The sequence below is a fragment of the Zonotrichia albicollis genome, chromosome 8 (assembly GCF_047830755.1).
Source record: "Zonotrichia albicollis isolate bZonAlb1 chromosome 8, bZonAlb1.hap1, whole genome shotgun sequence".
NCBI lineage: Eukaryota > Metazoa > Chordata > Aves > Passeriformes > Passerellidae > Zonotrichia > Zonotrichia albicollis.
Window position 1 is genome coordinate 17091603 of NC_133826.1, and position 22825 is coordinate 17114427.

The 22825-nt window shown below is 39.5% G+C and overlaps 2 protein-coding genes across 3 annotated transcripts; both read left to right on the plus strand.

The window, feature by feature from the left end:
* The first annotated feature begins 41 nt into the window (after nt 1-41).
* LOC102074391 (retinol dehydrogenase 8) lies at nt 42-9303 on the plus strand. Of its 2 annotated transcripts, none has more exons than XM_074546126.1 (6): nt 42-1312; nt 2408-2573; nt 3868-4043; nt 5101-5194; nt 6977-7160; nt 8064-9303. In XM_074546126.1, exons 1-6 carry the CDS (start codon nt 1216-1218, stop codon nt 8295-8297), a joined length of 951 nt encoding a protein of 316 aa, XP_074402227.1. In that variant the 5' UTR covers nt 42-1215; the 3' UTR covers nt 8298-9303. The 2 variants fall into 2 exon arrangements, with proteins under 2 accessions (XP_074402227.1, XP_074402229.1); XM_074546128.1 differs by having other exon boundaries at nt 1200-1476; nt 8064-9300.
* A 1907-nt stretch (nt 9304-11210) lies between these two features.
* Nucleotides 11211-22132, plus strand: DR1 (down-regulator of transcription 1). The gene is made up of 3 exons (XM_005482076.4): nt 11211-11430; nt 16966-17129; nt 20313-22132. The coding sequence occupies exons 1-3, from the start codon at nt 11211-11213 to the stop codon at nt 20457-20459; spliced, it is 531 nt and encodes a 176-aa protein (XP_005482133.1). The 3' UTR covers nt 20460-22132.
* Nucleotides 22133-22825: the final 693 nt, after the last annotated feature.

The window sequence follows — 22825 nt, forward strand, 5'->3', positions numbered from 1 at the left end:
AAAGGATTCCACTTATACTGTTCAAACCAGTTTATTTCTTTTGGAAAGGATGGACTATTTTAAACATAATTTCAGTTAAATATTTCTGTAGCATCCTACTTTTCTTGAGTCACTAACCAATTTACATCAATGCAAATCCTGAATCCTGAAACACTAAGTTCATTCTTGTGAAGTGCGTTGCATTTACATGGGGTTGTTAAGTCTTGAAAAACATTTTACTGTGTATAATGGCATTGCAATTAGCTGAATGCTGTTCATAAGGCTAATTGCTTATTAAGGTCTTTCTTTTTCCTGTCACTCAGGACAGAAACAAGGGACTGATTTTCTCCCTGAATGTAGTGTACCTACAGTTACTGTATGTTAAACATGCATTGCACTGAAGTGCCAGCTCAAATGCCTTCTTTAATCCACAGTTTATATGTAAAATATTTTCTCCAAAACCTAGATATCAGGCTAGTTCTTATTTTTAAAAATTTTTGACATGTCAATTGCAGAATCAGAAGTGTTGAGATTTCAGTCTTAGCAGGAATGAAGTGAAGCTGTCTGTTCAACATTTCCTGTCAGTTCTCCACTGCAGCATGCTTGCTAACTTTCTCTGTTCTTGGTTGGGAACTCTGCCAAAAGGAAATGTCAGGAGTCTGTCCAACAATTTGTCTCTTTCAGAATCCACATCCCATTTTGCAATTTGGGATCTTTTTCTGTAATGCCTATTAAGACTCTTACAATAGTAAGGCATCAGGGAAGAAATCTATTCCTCAATGTGTTGTAAAAAAACCAGGAGGATGCTGTAGGTGTAGGAATTCTGAAGAGCTTTAGCAGAGGGACCCCACTCTGGGTGCAGGTTACTGTCCATAGCTGTGAGTGGAGGACTTAGCACTACAGACTTATAAATGTGGAAAAGGCTTTTCCAGCCAGTACTGTGCAAGCTGTATTCTATCAAAAACAATCCATGGAGTTTACAAGTGCCTCAGTTTATAGATTGATCAAATTCTGTATTCATCAGTTTTGATAATGCAGATTATAAGCACATGTAGGAGCATCTGCTTCTATTTTGTTTATTTGAAGATTATCCCTTAATCATGCAAGGTCCAGGTGTGCATTTTCAGATTTGTTGACTCAGGGAAGGTGCAGATAGTATTAAAGACCAGTCACATTATGCTGTAGTTACATTTATATTGTTGCTCCTGTGAAGAATTGAACCACTCAGTGAAGAGAATGGCAAGAAGAAATGTCCTCATTACAGGTTGCTCCTCAGGAATTGGGCTGGCAATAGCTGTAAAAATGGCAAAAGATGAACAGAAAAGATTTAAAGGTAATAATCTATCTGTTCTTTATCTTTACAAAAACATACTACTTGAGATGATGCTGGTTTTTTCTCTGTGATTTAACAGGTGGTTGTATTCAGTTTGGTGACTTGTTTCTGGTTCCTTTCCTCTTCTACTGTCAAGAAAATACAGCAAAAATATACTGATTTCTGTAAGCAGTTGATATTTCTGTACCTTTATTGGAGTGGAACAACTATTGGAACTGAACAGTGTACACGCACATGCAATGAAAAAGGACAGTAGTAAAAACCAAGTATCTGAAAATATCTTTAATATTATGCTGCTCTGGGTATACATTCACAGCTGTGGTTAGCTTTGCTTCTGGCTACTAAAATCTGTACCTATACAGGCCCATGCCCACTTGAAGACCAAAGTAATGAATTTAGGTAAACAGTTTGTAAATTTGCATTTTTTCCCTAAAGCACATTTCATTATTCCAAGCCTGTGTAGGCAGGTGAACAAAAGGACTGGAATTTGTCTTGTTGCTGCAAAGCAGGGTATTTGCTGTGATTGAAAATGGATGGCAAGGTGAACACAGCAATCTGTGAAAATTCAGTCTCTCGTACTTACAGTATTTTACTGCTAACTGACTGGATGCAGATCTAGAGCTTTCTGAGCCATTAGGCTACAATAAAAACTAATTTCAATTTTTAGAAGTGGCTTACAAAATCAAATTTTTTTGCAACCTAAGGAATTATGTCTTTCGTTTTTTAATAAAATGATGGTTGTCCTGCTAAATATTGTGGTGACTAAAAAAAGAAGGAAATCTGGAAGACAGCATTAGGTGTTGAGTACCTAAAAACAATTTAGTGGCATAATTTGATACCCATTTTTTAATATTTTGGTGACAGATCCTTTATATATCATATCTATATGTTCTTCATTATGAATAGCTTCTCTTTAATTTCCCGAGGATTTCAGAACCAGACTGGGAAATTAGTGACAATATATATTGAAAATAGAATATTTTAGTTTTTATCTGTTGCTATCACTGATGTTAAGACCTGGATGTAAAAGCACTGTTCTTTAACACCTGTCAGTAGGAGTGGCACAATGAAGATTTGATTTCTGGTGTGTTGCAGTGTTCGCCACAATGCGGAACCTGGCCAAGAAGGAGCCACTGGAGGCAGCTGCAGGTCACAGGCTGGGCAAAACCCTCGAGATTAAACAACTGGATGTCTGTGATGAGCAGTCTATTAAAACCTGTGTGAACAGCATCCCTGACAGAAGGATCGATGTCCTGGGCAAGTACAGGATGTGTGTGCTATCAACAGATACCAGAGTTCTGCAAAACTGTCTCAAATACCCTGGAGAAGTTTCATTAGTGTATTTTTTAAATTATCAAAGTAATAATAATTACGTAGTATATTTGATTCAAGATTCTCAAGACTTCAAGCAGACATAAATGGATTAAATCTCACCCTGCTCGTATGAAGTAGGGAAGCTGGTTTTCCCTGTTTACAAAGGAGAAACTTGATCACAGGGAAGTGTCTTGGATAAAACCATCCATTTTTTAGTAAATGTAAATGAGTAAATGAGTTTAGTAAATGAGAAATTTAGTTAGTTAGTTTAGTAAATGTGAGAAATTTTGCCTAAACTGGCACCTTCATGAGCGAGACTTTCCACCCTATTGATGAAGCATAGTTACAATGAGGGTAACCCTTGTCTGTACTAAGAAAGCAACAGCATTGGGAATTAGCAAGTAAACGAACAAATGCAAAAAAAATTAGGGATATTTCCATTTTGTATTAAGAATTGAAATTGTACTTTACAAATCATTCAGCAACAAGTGTTTTCATATTGTTTTGCTAAAAATAAATACTAGTTTCTTAGTAGAAGTGCTTACACCATCAGCTATTAAATCTTACCTACTAGGAAATTATGGATCTGCCTTTTTTCTGATTAATTATTAAAGCAGTGCTTAACAAGTATTTCTGCAAAATTTATTATACTCTAATTTGATGTACTACTTCTAGAGCAGAATGCCAGTCCTATCATCATTCCCCACTTATAAATATCCAAGAGGCAAATAAAAATCAATAGAATTGTGTGTTTGTTTATTTTGTTGGGGGGTTACTTCCTCTTGAAGATACATGAGTGTTATTAAAAGAAAAACCAGACCAAAATATGGCTTGGTCTGTCACTTTTTGAAGATTTCTATTAATTCCTATGAGTATTGACTGTAGCTGCCAATTCTCAATACTGAATTATAAAAAAAATACAAGTAATTCTTGACTCATTTTTCTGTAATCCCTTTATATTTTTTTGAAGAAGGACTATTGAGAAATAAATTAGTTAAAATTATAAATAACAGATAATTTAAATTTGATTAAAAGCACAATTAAAAAGAAAGACATATGGAAATCTCAAATGTGCTTGGAATGCTCTAGTGACTAACATCTTTTAATCCTTTCTTTAAGGATTATTTAGGCTCATTTAATCCTTAATCCTCACTTTCCTTTCAAATGCTTTCCAATAATGATTACAAGTTTATGTTTATGGATGTTTTTGCTTGCTGTTGTCTCCCATTTTGTGCAGTGAGCAATGCTGGAATGGGGCTCATTGGGCCTATTGAATGTCAGAGCATTGAGGAAATGAAAACTGTGATGGACACCAACTTCTTTGGCCTGGTTCGGCTCCTGAAGGAGATCCTGCCTGACATGAAGAGGAGAAAGAGTGGGCATATAGTAATCATAAGCAGTGTTATGGGAATACAAGGTAAAGTTGGTTTTCCTCTTTACTTGAACTAAGAGTTCAGTGTTCAAAATCCTAAGCTTTCCTCCTTTTAGGGAAAAAAAAAAAAAAAAAAAAGTAGGAGCTGGCATATCTGACTCTTGTGCTTTGTAATGCTGAAGGTCCAACTATAAAAAGCAGCTGGTGAGTTTTATGCATCCAGATACTTTCACAGCATTTTAGCAACAAAACCTGCAGGGTCTTTTTCTTTTAGAGTTTTAACTTAAACTCTACAATGTTAAAAAAATTTAGGTTGTATTTTTATTATCTGGAAAATAGGGCTTAGCCCTAAAGGGAAAATTACTTTTCTCTTGGAAAAAATTAGGGGAACAGACAAACATGCTTACTATGCTCTGCACAGATGTAATAGAATAAAATCCAATCCTGGACAACTGTACGAGCTTTTTGTAAAGTTTCTCATCTCACAACACTTGAGAGTCAAATTTTAGTAACAGATAATGATAGTCCTACTCTTGTGTCCCATCCTGTCTGGCTGGGTTTTTTCAGTTTTTTTTTTATTACAACTGTGGCATTGATCTTACATGGATTATTCTGCAGAGCCAAGGGTCCTCCATCAGTCTCCAAGAATTGGTATTTTAATACAACACTTACCCTCCACCTCAATGGACTGATGTAGTGCTTTTTCTAAATCACTCAGATGCAAGCTGGATTTCTTGCATAATTGTATCTCCTGCATTACACTCAGCCTCTGTTTTCATCTAGAGCCTATTAAAGTCTTGCTGATAAATAATGCAGATGGTATTATATTTACAGACACTTTCATATCTTAGACTGCAAAATAATATCATCCAAGGAGACCACAGCATCAGCTAGGGGGAGGAAAAGCATTAGTCAAGCATCTTTGCTAGACTAAGCAATTTTGAGAACATTGCAAAAATTAGTATTTAGATTCAGTGTGCACAAGGATTTTTCTAATGTTTTTCCAGCATGACTGTAGAAATTTTGGGATGAGTTCTTAAAATCAAACTATTAGTATGTTGGATGAAATCACATTCTCAGGATGTTCTGTTTGTACCATCAGGTATCTTATTTAATGATGTTTATGCTGCATCTAAGTTTGCTGTGGAAGGATTCTGTGAAAGTTTAGCTATACAAGCACTCAAGTTCAAACTTCAGTAAGTATTGATCCACTGGTGTAAATGGCATTGATCCACTGGTGTAAATGGCATTGATCCACTTGTGTCAATTGTATTTTAGATAGTTTAAAATATATTCAGAGGTAGGGAAAAAATCTTTAAAGCTTGCTGCTAAGCAGACTGAGAAGCCCTTGAAAACTGCACATCACAAAAGGCATAGAAATGACCACACTCTTCACATTATATAAGCAAATAAAAAGATCTAGATGTTAGAATAAACATGTTCTCTTGAAGGTTAATAGTTAAAGGCTATTTAGCTTTGGATAAAATACAGTTCACACAACACTTCTGAAAACAGATTCTTACATACAGTATCACAGAAATAACATCACTGTGATTTTTCCCCTTAGAAAGGACAATGGCCTTCTCAGGCAATTCACAGATAAAAAAGTTCAAGGGCTCATCAGAGAGAGTGAGCAAGTGCAAATCCATGAGAGTGTTACAGGGTGAGATACCTGTAATGAAGGAAGGTGGGAGGGAAGGGAGAAGTGTGATGTACTATTCCTAGCATTTTAGACAGAATTTAGGAGACCAGTCCTGTTCATCATCTGTGGGACTTCAGGTTTGATTTGTCACATGTATATTCACACTTATTTAATTCTGCTACTATTCTTTGTGCAAACTCCAATAACTGGTAAATATCCATTGCATCTCTGTGTGTCTGAGCATTTAGGCCTTGTTGAACAAAAGACAGCTGCTGTTGTGGAATTTCAGAGACAGAACTGATTCTGCATATTGCTTTGCAAAGTTGGGAGGGATTTAAAATAAATGTAATAATACCTAATGTAATAATACATAATAATGATGTAATAATACATAATAATGATATACCACAATTCATAATGAAATTTCAAGAGTATAAGACACAGCAAACAGGAGGTTATAAAAGGAAGTATAAAAAGATTGATTCAAGGTCTAATGGGAAGAGTGATGGAAGAGAAAGGGCTTTAATTCCAGCAGTAGCTGGAATTCTGCTGTGAAGGTCAACAGCTTGATTTAGTTCTAAAGAAGAGCCTTTAGAACATCACCTGAAGAACTCAAATCCAGTAAGAGACCCAACCCCAAGGAGTGTTTTGATAAACACAGTGGCTGGGTGTTATTACTGCCTGAGAAAGAACCAGGAAAAATCTGACCTGGAACTGTATTTCAGTGATTTGCTATAATACACTACTGGGCAAAAGAAAAACCTTCAGATTTGGCAGCAGCCAGAATCTGTGCACCCACAGTAAAAATCTCTGTATTGTATTTTATTATTATATAGTGGTGGGATCTTAAATTATGTAACACTAACACCTTGACAAAGAAAATCCATGTTTGGGCAACTCCCCCATCTCTTTCAGCTACTTCTAGTATTATCATGAGAAACAAAGAAACCTGTGCAGGATTTGGTCCAGGAAGTAATGAATTTTGTTACCATACATTAATTCTTTTTCTTAGTATCTGGTAAGTCCTTGTGAATAAATCACCCTTAGATTCCACAGCTGTGAGACAGCAGGTAACAACTGCAGTCACATTCTGTCATGAATTAAGTTACAGCACTTCTCTGAATATTAAGCCGTGCAAGTTTCTACTCCTGTGTGTGTGTGGGTAGGAGGAGCAGGACATCAGTGATGCAGTAAGGATTGCCTTTACAGAAAGTGCTGTTGTTTTATACTGCTTGCTAGTGCAATTTGTCATGCTCCTTTTGGAGAAGGATTGAGGGGTGTATTTTCCATGGAGAATAGTCACAACCAGTTAACTTTTTTTTTTTTTTTTGAACAGGTTAAGTTTGATTGAACCAGGCCCAGTGGTTACAGAATTTGAAAGAAAAGTTTTTGAAGATGGAATGAAAATGGATCTTTCAGCTGCAGATGAAGAAACAGCTGAGATGTTTACTAATATTTACCTTAAAAATTACAAGCAAATTTTCCAGAGCCTGGGACAAAGTGCTGAAGATGTTGCAGAGGTAACTCATCAAAAAATCATCTTCTTTTCTTTGTTGGTTTTTTTGCTTTGTATTTTATGAATGCAGTGGTTGATTGGTAGGTTTTTCTGGTAAAAGCATTCAATTTAATTAAATGTAATGTATGCAATTAAAAAGTTTTTTTTTATTCAAAAGAATTGTCAGTCATTAAACAAAAGTCTACAAAATACTAAAAGAATGTTCATTTTGAAGTATTGAAGATAATTATGAATTGTGATTTCAATACCACTGAGATATTAGATGCCCTTTACATCGTCTGGTGAAGTCTGAATATTCTGCATTGTTCCCATACATCCACCCAGGGTTCCCAACCCTGGTTAAGCTCTATCCTTCCCATGTCACTCAGGATCCCTCTGCTGAGGGAAGTTCACACAGCCACCCCAGGGCCACAAGGCACAATAAAAGAATCATGGATGTTTCTGGTGCTTGGAGCTTCCTGCAGGAAGACAAGTTTAAGCAAGCTCTGGGAGGGGATGATGATTTCAGGAGTTTGCTGCTAAGGAATAGCTTCAGTGTCAACTGAAGATTCCCAGATCTTGCTGCAAAAGGCACTGTCCTGATCCTTTACCAGTGACCTGCAAAAGAGAGGATCTACCTACTGTGGGCATATCAACCCACAATTGTCTGGAAGGCTACTCAGGATACTGAGTTGTCAGCTGCTATCACCATGGTATAGAGAAACAGAAATAAAAGAATAAATAAGAAATACTTCTTATGACCTTTGAATATTTCAAGAAGAATTTCTAATGATGTTCTAATAAAACTATACGCAGTGTTTTACATAATTCTAGCACTTTATTCTTCTACTTTTCCCCTGAAAATTGGATTTTTACTTTACTATCATGGTAAAGGTTCTTTTAAAATTCTATTTCTCCTTCTCTACAGCACACAGTAAAGATAATTCTTGCAGAAAATCCACCTTTTCGCCATCAGACCAACACCTTGTATACTCCAATGACAACTTTGAAGTATGCAGATCCAAATGGAGATCTACCCATTGACATATTCTACAAAATGGTTTTTCAGCATGACAAAATCTTCAGTGCAAGTCTCAACTTCATCAAATTGCTAAGGTGGAGAAGCAGAAAGAGCTTTGACCTGGGAAAACCTTCACAATAAGAATGAGATTATATAGTGCAAATTGGAATTACTTGTTGTAGCTACTGATGACACAGTGTTATTCAAATGCCTTTGCTCTGTAATTATGAAAAGGCATGCAAGATATTTGTTTGAGCTTAGCTAAGATATTAATTTCAATGTGTATCTCTTGAATGTTACTGTTTGCAGAACCTTGCAATTAAAATCCTCTAACTGTAGTTTCGTTGTGTTTAGTGTTTGCTTTTTCCAGAGATATTTTCTCAGGAACAGGAACACTGACTGGTATTTGTGTATTCAATATTAACCTGACCTCCTTCACTTACTTGTATATAATACATACGGAGAGCTGTACAGTATGCAAATAATTTAGATTCTTAATATCATAAAAATGTTTTTACTTATCAGGATAGTGAAGCAAAGTGAAAATTTTCCAGGATAGAAATCCATTTTAATTTAGGTGAAATGTACATTTTTGACTTGAGTCTGTGGTTAGAAATTGTAGTTATTTAGCCAGACTGCAAGGCCTAAGCTCAGTGAATTTACTTCAGCGAAGGACAGAGATAAAGGGGAGGAGACAGAAGATGATAGAGAGAGACAAGGACTGCTGTAAGAGCAAGTCAGCCTGACCTCGGAATTCTTTCTGATAAAAAGGAACTAGTGGTAAAAGTCACACGAAACCCATAAAAATGAATATGTATGAACCTATTGTGAAACTGTATGCATATGTATTTGAGAGGGGGATAAAAGGAGATCTGAAGTTCTCAGAGGTACGCATGCCTTTTGAGGAGAGTTTTCTCTGCATGTGTCCAGTGCCGTAATAAACATACCGAGCTTTACAACTTTTATAAAGTTGTGAGGTTTCTTCTTTTCTCCGCAAAATAGAATTGCTACAGTAATCACTCTATCACACTGGCATTCTCATTTCCAAAGTCAGATCTATTTATCAGCAATGTAAGAGAAAGTCTTATCAATCCTAAAGTGTAACTAGTAGAATATTTATTATTCATATATATTATAATATTCTGAATGCTTCCTTTATATGCAGTGGCTACTAGCATATTACACTTAGTGAGCAATAAAATGTTTTTTTAAAGCATCCTAAAATAAAATATCTTCTTACTGTCTGGGTACTACATTTTGAAAACAAAGCATTGTCAGTAATAAGCAATCTCAATCCACTCAATGCCTTCAGTCCTTTCGGTGTCTGACACAGAACCCTCCTGTTCCAAGCTATCCTAGTAAGTATGTGTTATACCAAAATTCTCTGACGGAGATCAGGTCTTTTCCCTTGCTTGGTCTCAGCCGAGTCCTCTCGGCGGCCGAGGCCGAGCAAGGATGGGGGCTGCAGGGCATTCCCCGCTGCTGCCCGGGGCATTCCCATGCCCTGACCTGGGGCCGCCTCTCTACCCGCGGAGGCACAGGCCGGGTGTCCCTGGGGCCTGCGGGCTTTGGCTCCTCGGCACGCGGCAGCAGCTGTCCCTGGCTCACCCACAGAGCCCAGCGCAGCTCCCTCCCATGCTGGAGCTGTCCTTCTCTTTCCCTCAGCACTGTCTCACAGAGCCAGAATCGAATTCCGTGCTGGGACTTGCAGCAGCCCCGCCCTGCCCTGCCTCTCCCAGAGGAGCTTAAAGCTCCTGCGGGTACCAAGTACTGCGGCTAACGCAGGGCTCGAATGCAGGGCTCGCTGTGCAGCTGTGACCCTTTTGGTGGGGCCCGGGGTGCCGGGGCTTGCAGGGACCTCCCTGGGACGGCAGGCCGGGGACTGAGGGGACAAGAGCGTGCGCAGCAGCCGCTGTGCACAACTGGAGGCCCCAGGCAGTTCCTAACTCACACCTCCTGGGAAACACCGGGTGCCCGGAGCCCAGCAGAGAGGGGGAACAGCAGCGAGGCTGAAAGGAGAGAGCGGGGATTGAATGACAGCAGAGTGCTGGTGGGGCTGAAGGGAGCCTGGCAAATCCCCGCTCTGCAGGCCGAGATCTCCTCGGCACCTGCTGAGGGCCTGCGCAGGGTACGGGACAGAGGCATCCACAGAAGGGCTGGGCCTGCCGGGAGCCCCTCGGTGCCGCTCAGCTGTGGCTGTCTCTGGCCTGCACCTCGGGCTGGGCTGCATTCCCGGGCGCGTTTTTCCCTTTGCAAGGCAAGACCAGGACTGTGGGTTTAATGAGCCTTCCACAAACACTATCGTGGTCTGGCTAATTCTGTCTCATACAACCATCACACTACTGGTTATGGAGTGAAAGCGGAAAATAGAGTGTAATAGATGGCTGCCGAGGAAAACCAGCTCTTCCTGCAAATCGTGAATTAACTGCGGATGAAGCACCGAGCCTGTCCTGCTTCGGGGACAAGCCTGGCGGGGCTGTCGGATCCCCTGCCACTGCCGGAGCCGAGGGGAAGGGCAGGGGGCTGGGTGGGGCCCGGGCGCAGCTCCCGGCGCAGGGGGTGGCTGAAGGACCCCTCACTGCCGCCGCTGCCGTCCGCACGTGGCACCGAGGCCTTTCCGGCGCTCCCGGCGGCGGAAGCTGTTCCGGCTTCCGGCGGAAGCGCCGTCCCTCGCAGGTTGAGCCGGAGTCGGAGCGTTTCCGCCTCGCGGCCGCCGCACGCCCGGGGCCAGCCGAGCCCAGCCGAGCCGCGCCGCGCGCGGGGCGTTCCGCCGCTCGCCTCCCCTCAGACCGGTCTTAAGGCAGCGGCGCCGGCGGCCGAAGGATGTGGCGGAGGCGGCAGTGGCAGGCGCCGCGGCCGAGGGAGCCCTGAGCCCGAGCAGCGCTTCCCGGCCCCGCGACCCCCCGGCCCGGCAGCGACCCCCGGCCCGGCCCCCGCCGTCCCCCGCCCCTCGGCGACGCCGCCCTCCGCGGCCCCGCCCGCCCCCGCCGGGTCCCCGCGCCCTGGAGCCCCGCGCGGGCGCTGAGCGCAGCCCGTGAGCCGAGCGCAGCCAGGATGGCCTCGTCGTCCGGCAACGACGACGACCTCACCATCCCCAGGGCTGCCATCAACAAGATGATCAAAGAGACGCTGCCCAACGTCCGCGTGGCGAACGACGCCCGGGAGCTGGTGGTCAACTGCTGCACTGAGTTCATCCACCTCATCTCCTCCGAGGCCAACGAGATCTGCAACAAATCGGAGAAGAAAACTATCTCCCCGGAACACGTCATACAAGGTGAGCAGCCGCGGCCGCCGTGCCGGGGCGGGCACCTGTGAGCCGCTCCTGTCCCGCACCGCTTTTTGCTCTCCTTTGCTCTCCGCTTGCCTGTAGCTACGTAGGACACAAAGGCAGGGCTGGTGAGGGTGTGGAGGAGAAGCGTGTGCTGTCCGGCTGGCCAGGCGCACTGTAGGAGAGGCTGTCTTTGTGTGGTTAGAGCGGCTGCTGGCTGTGCTCAGGACCAGCTCCGGTTTTGTGCTTCAGAGAACCTGCGGTGCTGTGAGTGAAGTCACCAAATCTCTTCCTCGTACCTATGAAACGAGGTCTGCTTTTTCGAATGGAGACCTCGTGTTTTAAGAATTTGAATGTAGTAAATGTCTTTATAGTCGGAGATTGATTATGTGGGGCCCAGGCTTTATTCCATGGCAGTGTTGTCTGAAATCTCTAAAGAGTATATTTCTTTAGGGCTGTCCTTACAGTCTCATTGTTTAATGTTGGATCTTCGTATCTGTTGCAGAAAGCATTTAAACGTGACCTATGCCCTTGTATCTTTCTGTGCTGTTGACTTGCACTTCTGCTTGCTTGAATAAAAGGCGAGTTCTCTCTCTGTCTCGTTTGTTTTTCTTTAAATTCTGTCGCAAATAAGGATTTTTCTTGCCTCATCCTGAAGTCTGCATTAGGCATAGTTTTTTGTCAGAACTCATTTGCTTTGCTTCTTAAGCCGGGGTTGTTGATACCGGGGTTTCCTGCAAGCACATTTATAGCAGCAGTAGTGAAAGAGTACTTTACTCGGCTACCTAGTAGAGATATTTACAGCAGCATTTGTAGTACAGCTGTTTTCAGGGCTGTGATGATATCGAGTTAATTTAAAAAATGTTGTGGTTGTATGATTTTTAAAATAATATTTGCTGTTTAAGCAAAAAAGAAAATTGGTTCGCTTGAAATTTATTAACTTGCTCACCAGAAGAGGTTCAAGTACTTAACTGGGTCATGAACTGCAAAAGAAAATATGTAGCATGTACGAGCTTTAATGTTAGATGAAATGCACGTAAGCTTGCAAGTTTAGTAAAGTAGCTCCATCACAGAAGCCTAGGATGTAAAGTAAAACCTGTGCTTGCACATGGAAGCATTCTTTAGGTGTGATGCTCTTTAATAATACTTGGGTAGTTTTTTCAAGTCACTACAAAAAACGTTTGAGGATAGTTCTTAACACAAGCATATACATGATCTTTAAGATTGAGGGCAGTAAAGGATTTATGTATGAAAGTATTTTGTATCCAGTAGTGGTGGTCTGTAGAAATAAATTCACCTATTTCTGTCCTAGGCTTAGTCTGGGTTTTCTGGAGAACAAACTGAAACTAAAGTGGATGTGCATAATGTCAGCAGATGGTCCTGTGCCAAGTATTTTGCTGGGTTCTATGTCCTTGTGTTATCACGTCTTAGGGTTAGAAAAAGTTATTTTCAAATTAAATCTATACTTTGTAGTAAATCATTGCAATGTATCAATTTTTGTAATGTTCTAGAGATGGAATGGATTTTCTGCTTTGCTTATGTTTAAGGAAGCTGTAATTCATATTAGCTCCTTTCAGATGCTGGTCAGCTGGCAGATGATCCCTCTGTGAGGTTTGAGGGCTTTGGCTGCCAGTTATAGGTAGAGTATTTCAGCATTTTCATCCATCTTCATACATTCTAGATACTTGCTATTTTGAATGCCTCTTTATGCAGCAGCCTCACAACAATGATGGAACAAATGAGGCAATTGAAATCTGTTGGTTGTGGTCTCCCATGTATCTTTTTCCTTCTGAGTGCTTAGAATCAGTGAGGCTCATGGCCACACCTGGTCCCGCCTGAGCACGAGGTGCTGCTCAGAGGAGGCTTTTGGTTCTCTCTGAGAGCTGGATCTGGCATTGCAGATACAAGTGACCCTGTGGCTTTTGAGAGTTTAGGGCAGAGCAGGGCTTCCTCTCAGGTGAGTTTGCTGGCTGACTGGGGCTGTAAACTGTAAACAAGAAGTCCTAGATTGGGAGCAAGAAGCAGGAAGGTGTTTTGCTGGGCCAGAAGAGGGGGAAGAGGCACTGCAGCTGGTGACGCTGCCACTGGACTGTGTGGAGTGAACCTGCCCTTGGTCACTGTGCTGAGGTGTTTGGCACGGTGGTGCTTGAGACACCCCTTCCTTTGCTGCCCTGTTCAAGTGCTTGTGTGGCCCTGTGCTGAGCAGGAGCTCTCTCCACCCTTGGGTTATACCTCAGATAGATGAGGTGCTTGCTTGTTACTGTGTGGTGCCACTGGCACGGTGCTGTCAACAGCCTAGGGAAGGGAAAGCAGAGGCTTCTTGCATCCCATTAGAGACCTGATTTGATAGATGCTCTCAGACTGTGCCAACACTCACTGCTGGTAACAAAATGCAGGACAGCTTTCTTGGATAATACCCAAAAGCATCAAGACTATGTAATAGTTGTAAGTGGAGATCGCCACGTTTGTTGTTGAGTTCCACCATCAGGAACCCAGCTGTGAATCTGCAGCTCTGGAAAGCAAATGAATGTTCTTCCATCCTGGAACAGAAAATGCAATCATTTGAGTGTTATATGACTTGTGACAAAGCAGGCTTTTTAGGAGAAATGCAATTTTCGTTGAATTCTGAAAATGATGACTTGTAAAATCACCTTTTTTATGAAGTTGGTTACTTTGATTACTTGGTCTACATGGAATTGTTGTGCAGTAAGGCAGGCTGTGGATTGATGTCTTCTGTGGATTGTCTCTTCTTTTCATGGACTTATTAGCATACTGACAGTGTGTGTATTAGCACTTCATTTTAAGAATCTCACACGACTGTTCATGTTTGGGATTTTATTTTGGAAGTTCTTTTTTCCTTTGAAAGGAGCAAAAAATTTAAAAGTCTCAGATATTAATGACTTGATGTTATAAAATAAAAGTAGTACTAGCTATGTGTCACTGATTACTCAGAGACCTGCACGTTCATGCAGTCATTAAGAGTAGGAGGAAACTGAGAAAGGATAATTGTGATCTGCTGTTTGTAAATATGAGTTGTGTTATCCCCCTCAAATGCTATGTTTTGGAATTCAGCTGTTTACATTTTCGGAGGGATAATTCTAGTCTCAGGAAGATACTAAACTTCCAGCAGTCTGGGTAGGATGGTAAGTTTAAGACTCAAAAAATAAAAAGGCTTTGAGTTTTGATGACATAGCAGCTCTGATAGAGTAGTAATCACTTGTCCCACATTTTAGCACCATGCTGGTATAAAGGGATTCATATTCCTTCCATTCATATGATTCTTATGTGTTCTGTAAGCCTTGATGTGCTTCAGGAAGATGGTAAACTTTGTAAGTTGTTTCACAGGCAGTAGAATTTTGATGCAGTAGATTTATGATGCATAAATCATAATCATTTATGGTTCTTCATAGCTTTGTTATATTGAATACTTGTAAAGAATCTGTCCTGGTTGTATCACATGAGGGGTTTGAATTTTATTTTTGTGTCCGTGCTATATTTAATTCACAATTGCAAGTTCTTTCCATTAATTTATTTTCTTTTAAAGACCATGTAAAATTTCTGTAAAAACACATCTTGCTGTTAACTTCAGACTCAGCAGTTGCTCATACTCTTATGCAGCAGAGTGCCAAGCCTGGTCTTAGGACAAACACCTCTGGTTTTGCTGTGATGGTTTGTCTTAGTGGTGTTAGACTTGTAGATTTCTTCAGTTTGGTTAAAAAAGTATGACTTAAAGAAGTTTACTGTATATACTGTTTACATTTTAAAATTGAATGAGTTCTTAAATATCTGTAGAGTATTAAGATAACCAGTTCTGGACTATGAGACATGGATTTGCCTCCTCTCTGCTGAGGCTGGATGAAACAAGTTTCTGAAGTTTTTTGGTAATTCTCCTAGAAACTGTGGGCTAATTGGAAGAGGTATTTCCAGTGTCTGTGTGTGGGCTGAGACTGAACTGACATACTGTCTCTCAAGTAATTTGATTATCTCTAAATCAGTTAAATCAGTTTGTCTTTTTTTTTTTTTTTTAAGAAATAAGCATGATGTGAATTTCTTTGCCAGGTGTTCTCTGTTAAAGGGAAGGCAGTGCTGTGTGATTAGAGGGCAGCACCCACAGCCCTGTTGAAGAACACAGTGTGTGAGGTGTCTGCCTTAGTCCAAGCTGGAAGCTGAAAACTTAGAGAATGCCCTTGGGTATTGTTTAGATTATGGTACCATGATGTGCTGCTGTAGTTATGGCTAGGAAAATGTTGCTTACAAAACTGGTGTTAGAATATTGTCTGAGTTACTGTAAGAAAGATCTTGTTTGTAACAAGTTGTTGGTTACTGTTGTGCAGTTTAGTGCTATTTCTTAGCTTGTCACAAAAGTTTGAAATTAAGATAAAGGTTAAAGCAACTCTTGTATTGTGAACTCGGAATTGTGTAAATGCTGGAAATTAACCATGTTTTTTATTAAACTGATACTTGTTTCTAGTAGAATTGGTGTTTATGTAATGTTTCCAGTATATTCTGTAATAGGTTGACTTTGGGTGTGTGTGGAGGCATGTCATAGTGCATGAGCAAACTGCCTTTTGTCACATGTGCTACCTGGGTTTTTATAATCATTTCCATTACCTTTGCATTCTTTTAAAAAGCTGTTGTTGCAGGATATAGCTGCTTTACCAATTTCTTTGGGCAGATAAAAGTGCAAGATTTTAGCTTCTGAATACATTTTAATGTGGTGATAAATAGAAGGGGTTCTGCTGAGAAATAAAACAATAAAGAGCTTATGCAGAACTTTATATAGCTTTACATGTGTGAACTATGCATTTTATATAGAGGAATTCATATACTAAAAGACAAAAGTTAAAATTCATCAACCCAACATAATATTATTTATTTCTGCCTTTTTGAAGGATCTGTGATCACTTTACATGCATCACTTTTGCTCTGTTGTAGGTTGCTAATTTACCTTCTACTGAAGACTTGCAAACCTGGAAAGGGAGAATCTCTGAGAGAAAATTCAGATAGAAATTCAGTTAGGAAGGACTTCTTAACTGTATAAATGTTGTCGATTCTGATATAGAAAAGATGGGAAAAAGAGGTCTTAGGGAGAAAAATGCCTGTCTCTAGCACAGTGGATCTGAAAGCCCTGAGTCCTCTGCAAGTACAAGCTTCTTTGGTTGTACTTGACAAACTTTAATTTTTTTAGCCTAAAAAGATGTATTGCTACAGGACATAGCAGAGGAGAGAGGGAAAATAGCTGTCAGATCCTTTTAAGAATAGAGATAAGTGATTACTACTCTATCAGAGCTGCTGTTTCATCAAAACTCAAAGCCTTTTTATTTTTTGAGTCTTAAACATACCATCCTACCCAGATAACTGAAAATTGACTATCTTCCTGAGGCTAGAATTATCCCACCAAATGTTTGTCACCAGATGATAGGAAAGTTACCAAATGTTTTGCTTTTTTTTTGTTGCTTTAACTAAACAAATCAATATCTATTATCAGAAACTTTGTAAAAGGTAAACAACGTCTTTTCTCCTTTTTTTGTTTCTTTCTAGCGCTAGAAAGTTTGGGGTTTGGCTCCTATATCAGTGAAGTCAAAGAAGTCTTACAAGAATGCAAAACAGTAGCACTAAAGAGAAGAAAGGCCAGTTCGCGCTTGGAGAACCTCGGCATTCCGGAAGAAGAGCTACTAAGGCAGCAACAGGAATTATTTGCACAAGTAAGTGAAGCAATACTTGTCCTGATGGGGTTGGAATAATTCATGCTGCAGGTCTAGGGCCACACAAACGTGTGCACACCTCAAGAAATATCCCCTTCCTTGGGAACTGATGTGGCATCTAAGATGCTATTGACCGGGGCCTGCTTGAATTGGGGAATGTCAAGTTAACAAATAAGAGGCTGCTACTTGATATTTCTGTGATTTGACATACAGGACTTTGTATGGGAACATATTTCATATTCTAGCTTTAAAAAGCATGGGGTTTTGCTGCTACTTGAGTATTTCCAGTCTGTCATGGAGAATACATTAAGAATTAGTTGATGAAGTGAAAGAATAACCGCTGGTTTTTAGGAAATTACCCGTTTTGAAGCATTCAAAAGTGAAAATAGCTTTTCTGTTTCTGACCATCAGTGCACAAATGTTATTTCTCATACTTGGAAAGAAACTTTATTCTTGGCAAGACTATAATTGAGTGAATTCATGCATAAATTTTTAAAGAGGCCATTGAGGCATGGAAAAAGCATTTGCCTGCAAATAGTGTACTCACATACACACACACCCCCCCACTCACTCTGCTTCATCCCAGCCTTATCCCCTTCCAGCTTTCCCAGATCGGCTATCATCTCCCAGTTTGACTAAAATCTTATTTATTTCTTTCTCTCCACCATCTTTCTCTTGACTACTCTTAGTTTGACAAGACCATTGTCTAAACGAAGAGCTTGGAAAAGTATCTGGTATTGCTCTTTTCTCTTAACCAAGGCCAGAGTCTTATTTTCTCACTTTGCTTACTCTGATTTCCACTGATGAAAATGCTTATTCAGTTAATGTCTGATTACTGTGACCTTCTCTCCCCTCTGCAATACTTTTATCTTGCTGAGACTGTTATTTTTCATCTCATGACATGCCAGCTACTTTCATCTTTATTGCACGATGAATTTTAAGGCATTTAAAATTTCAGCATAGAATGTAGCTATTGCAGTGAACTAGTTATGATCAAGTCATGTGTACCTAACTCTTGTTTGACTGTACTGAATTAGAAGGACCATTATGGCTGCTTCTGGATTTTGGACAAGATTTACAAATAGGCATTGTGTACCTATTTGATACCTGTTTTTTACATACTATTTTGTGCAAGTAACTCAGTGTGATACACAAAATAAAAAAGCAGCAAAACCAAGGTGTATTAAGGGTATCACTGAAAAAAATAAATTAAAAAAAATTGCTGAAACCTCCTAATGCAAGCCACACTTCATCTAAGGAATAACAACTTGAAGAATATTCTTTTAAAATTCTGTTACTGTGCCTTAATTTCTAATTTAAGACAGTGCATGCCAGTTTAACGAGATTGTATGAATGCTTTTTAAAAATAGTATTTGGTAATATGGAAAATGTTTGCTTAGATTCAAGGACGACAGTCTCATTTTTCAAAAATAGTAGCTGTAATGAGCTGTTGGAGGTACTGTAATTAGTCTTAAAAATAGTTACATGCATGCATGCTTATTTATTTGTGTTAATCTTTTTAATATTCTAGAGCACGACACTAATGCTGACTTCTTGCTCTATTTTGAAAATACCTGCCTGTTATTGTTATGAATGTTTGACCCCTCTAGCTTGGATGATTGTAAATATTTGAAGTCAGGGAATGTCTAATCCCAATATTCATGTCTAAGTTTTTGTGCAAGACAAGGGTCTTCATAAGTTTGGGGTTTTTTTGGGGCTTTCTCACTGGAGTTGTTCAGTAAATGAGTTAAGTTTACCAGATGCTATAGAGCTTCTTGGTCATTCCAGCTCAATGGAATTCTCAGTATGTGGGTTTTTTCTCTCTTTCCATTTCTGCAGTGTGAAGTGTTGTCATTACAGCTGTGGCTGTGGGGGTGGGCGCTGAGGAGCGATGCATCCCGTGCGAGGCGCTGAGCTCCGTTTGCTGCAGCCCTGAGTGCAATGCCCTTCGCAGGGAGCCCCCTCCTGGCTGATAAAATGGGTGCCTTCCTGCGTGGGCAGATGCTGCTGCCTTTCCTTTGGAACTTTATGACATCTGAAATTGTGTTCCACCCTTGAAACTGTGCTACCGCTTGAAGTTTGAAATACTGAAAAGTTTTCATGAGAAGAGATTTCTACTTCTGTATTTTTTTACTGCCAGAATAGAGGAAAATGTGACACTTTGTAATAAAAAGGGAACACTCGCCTTTTTTTCACATTGCTAACTTGACAAACAGGGTTTGATTGTTTTCCGGACCTTATCTTTTGGCATCTTATAGTTTGCAAAACTGAAAAAAAATTTGATACTTTGGAAAAAAAATGGGAAAATTTAGTAAGTGCAGTAGGATTAGAAAGGAGATTATAATAGTCTTAGTGATAACTTGTAAAAGTAGAAGAGTAAAATAAACTGGAAATTTTTCATTTTGAGAACATTTTCTTAATGGTCCCCCAAAATAGAAATTGAAGTTGTAACTGTAACACAATTAATTGGTATATTGCTGAAATCAACAGGAGTTACCAAAAAACAAGTGAAAACCCTGGACAGAAAAATCAAGATTCATCAGCTGAACTATTTGAAATGTTTTGGTAGAATCTTTTGTACTTTTCAGTAGAAGTCTGTACTTTTCTGTGGCAAAGCCATCCTCAGCTGTCATACCTGAATTTGAGAAGACCATGCCTTGCTCTGTTTTGCAAAGATTGCTTAGCAAAGTAAGATAATGGCTTGCTTTGTTTCTGTGATAATGTGTGTCTCTGTGGTTCAGTTGGATGATTTCATAATTGGAAGTTTTGGTATTTGCAATCAACAAAGCAATGCTGTTCTCATCTCTGAACTGTGATTAAATGTTAAGATCTCTTGGAAGTGATGTCTAAAGTTTCCTTTGCTTAGCCTCAGGTAATTTTTCATTAGTTAGTGGTTCAGCACAGTTGTTACAGTGGACCTTAAGTACACTAGTTTCTGTCTGTTGTTTTTATAAGTGTAAGGCCTCAAAATAGTGATGTCTTCAGAGGGAGAGAGAGTGTAGCTAAACTTCTTGGTACAAATTATTAAGGTACTTCTCAATGTGGTTTTGCATGTGCAGTTAATAAAGAAATATATTTTAAAAGGAATCTGCAGGTACAGATAAAAATGTGTTGAAAGAGAATCTGTTCTAGAGATTCTTCATGAGCTATGTATGGCCTTAACAATTAAATTTGTGTCTCTAGGCTAGACAACAGCAAGCAGAACTGGCACAGCAGGAATGGCTACAGATGCAACAAGCAGCTCAACAGGCACAGCTCGCTGCTGCCTCAGCCAGTGCATCCAATCAGGCAGGATCTTCTCAGGATGAAGATGATGAAGATGATATCTGAAAATCACCAGCTGAGTTGTCTTACTAAGAAATACTTTTCCTGCACAATGAAAACAGTGAAATGAATGCTTACCTGTAAGTTTGTATGCATCGTGGACTGGCAGTTGGTATTCTAGGGGTGTCTGCTGTTGTGTGCTGTACATGTATAAACTGTCTTTTTTGAACTCTTGAAGATTTAAGGTTCAGTATCATATCAACTTTGGATTTTTAATGGTGTATATGGAAATTTTAGATAGCAGTGCGTCATTTATTTGATCAATAAACAGTGTTACAATAAACAACATGTTTATAAAATATAGTGAGATTTATACAAAAAGCTCTAAATCCACATTTGCATTTCTTCCCTTTTAACTAAACTACGAAATCTTACTTAGAATTTTTAATTGTTTTTTGGGGGAGTGGTACAGTAGACATAATCTGTTAACATGAAAAAAAAAGTAGAGTTCAGCATAGAAGAGTCTGAATTCTTAGTTCTTTTTAAAATGAGGATGTATATGGCAATAAATATTATATATGCTCGAATACCACACTTGTTAAAATTTGAAAATTATACATTTTCGCCAAGCTAGGAAAAGGTATGTTTAATAGGAGTTGTACAAATTCAGTCTTTTTTTTTGTATAGGGGTGAAAAAAAATAAACCCATGGTTTTATTATGGCATCCTTTTGACAGTCCTAACTGAGTATTTCACTTCAAAGACTGCCTGGTTTGAAGAACTAACTCTTCTTTTACTTCACTCCAGTTTAATGTTAACTGTTGTTGATGGTATTTTGTAGTCCAGATTTATTCATATTGTTGAAATATAAAGCTGGAACTTAAAGAAACAAAATTGTTTTCTGCTGATGTGACAGGGAGTGATTACGTATTTAAGACCAAGAGGGCAAAAGCTGACCCTAACAGCATGTTTGTCAAAAAAGAGAGAATTTATTTAACCTTGATTAGTCATTGTCAGCATAATGCTAACATTCTCCAGACTAGATTGCCACTGGATTACTAAGATACCTTGTTGAGAGACAACATTTTCTTCACTCAGATTGGTTTGTAGGTAAGTCCAGGTTTCTGATAAATTGTTCCCCAAGAGTGATCAGCAGCAATACATGAAACAGAAATGATATACTTGTCCTTTTGATAGTTCTGTTGATTTAATGGATGAGCAGCTGTCCTTTGTGTTGAAATAAAGCACAGTAGTGTCCATTGCTGAGTTTTAATGTGTTACTTGAAGTAATACTGGCATATCTTCTGGTACACTAATCTGAGCAGACTAGAAAAGCCACTTGCATGCTGCTGTAGTTGACCTCGTAGCTCTCAGACAATGGGGATGGTTTAACCAAGTGATGTCCTCATGAGTTGCTCTGGTTGGAATTCTTGAGGAGGGCTGCAGCAGTCTGTGTACATCAGGATGCAAACAGCAAATGGTGGGCCCATTTTTACAAAAAGATCTGAACAAGATAAAATTGGCATGTATTCAGATCTCAGTCACATAGTGACTTTTGATTTAAATTTGAGATGTTTTAAGTTGCATATTGAATAAATGTGAACATGTCTTTAAAAGCAGTAATACAGTGAAAATTCAGAAGAGTATTTGTTTGAATGTTTAAGTTTAAAAAAGAAAAAAAAAAAACAAACTTTCCTGGAGACCAGATAAAATGTTAGGCAAGGTTTGACTGAGGAAGTGGTTTTCTGTAAAGGTTTAAGTACCAAAGGTAGAAAATCTAGTCTAGTGATACAATGTTAATGTGCAGTGTTGGCTTTTCTAATTTGTACTGTAACACCTTCACACTTTCTATTTTAAATGAGTCTTTTCCTTCTAAATAATACTAGGTATATTTTCACACCTTTCTTTTCTGATGCAGAAATCAGGTTAACATTTTACTGCATCTGGTATGTATGGTGTAATGTTTGAATTTTTGTGACCTTTCTTTTTGGACATTCTTGTGCTTTTTCATATGCTGTATTCTTCAAGCAATAAAATTCTGATGTGTTTTTATAAAATTGCTTTTATATTTAATGAACAGTCTGTCTTCTTCATTTCCTTTATAAACAAGAAAAAGACTACTGAAGCCCTGTTTTTATTTTGGCTTACTGGACACTTTTTGTGACCCGACGTCTTTACAGCCAGAGTGATGTTGGATTGGATTGCTGTGCACTGGGGTTGTTATTGCTTGCAAACAACGTATCTGGGCTTGACCTGCTCTCTTTCCTCTTGGGAATTGCATTTAGTATTTATGTATTTTTATAACTTGACATTCTGCACCTGAGAGCTGCACAGAAGCTGCTGTAGATTGTTACCAGCTGCTGAAATGCTTTCATCAAGTGAAAGGCTACAGGCAGAGGCTGAGGTAGTAAGAATTTCATGTAGTCATGATTA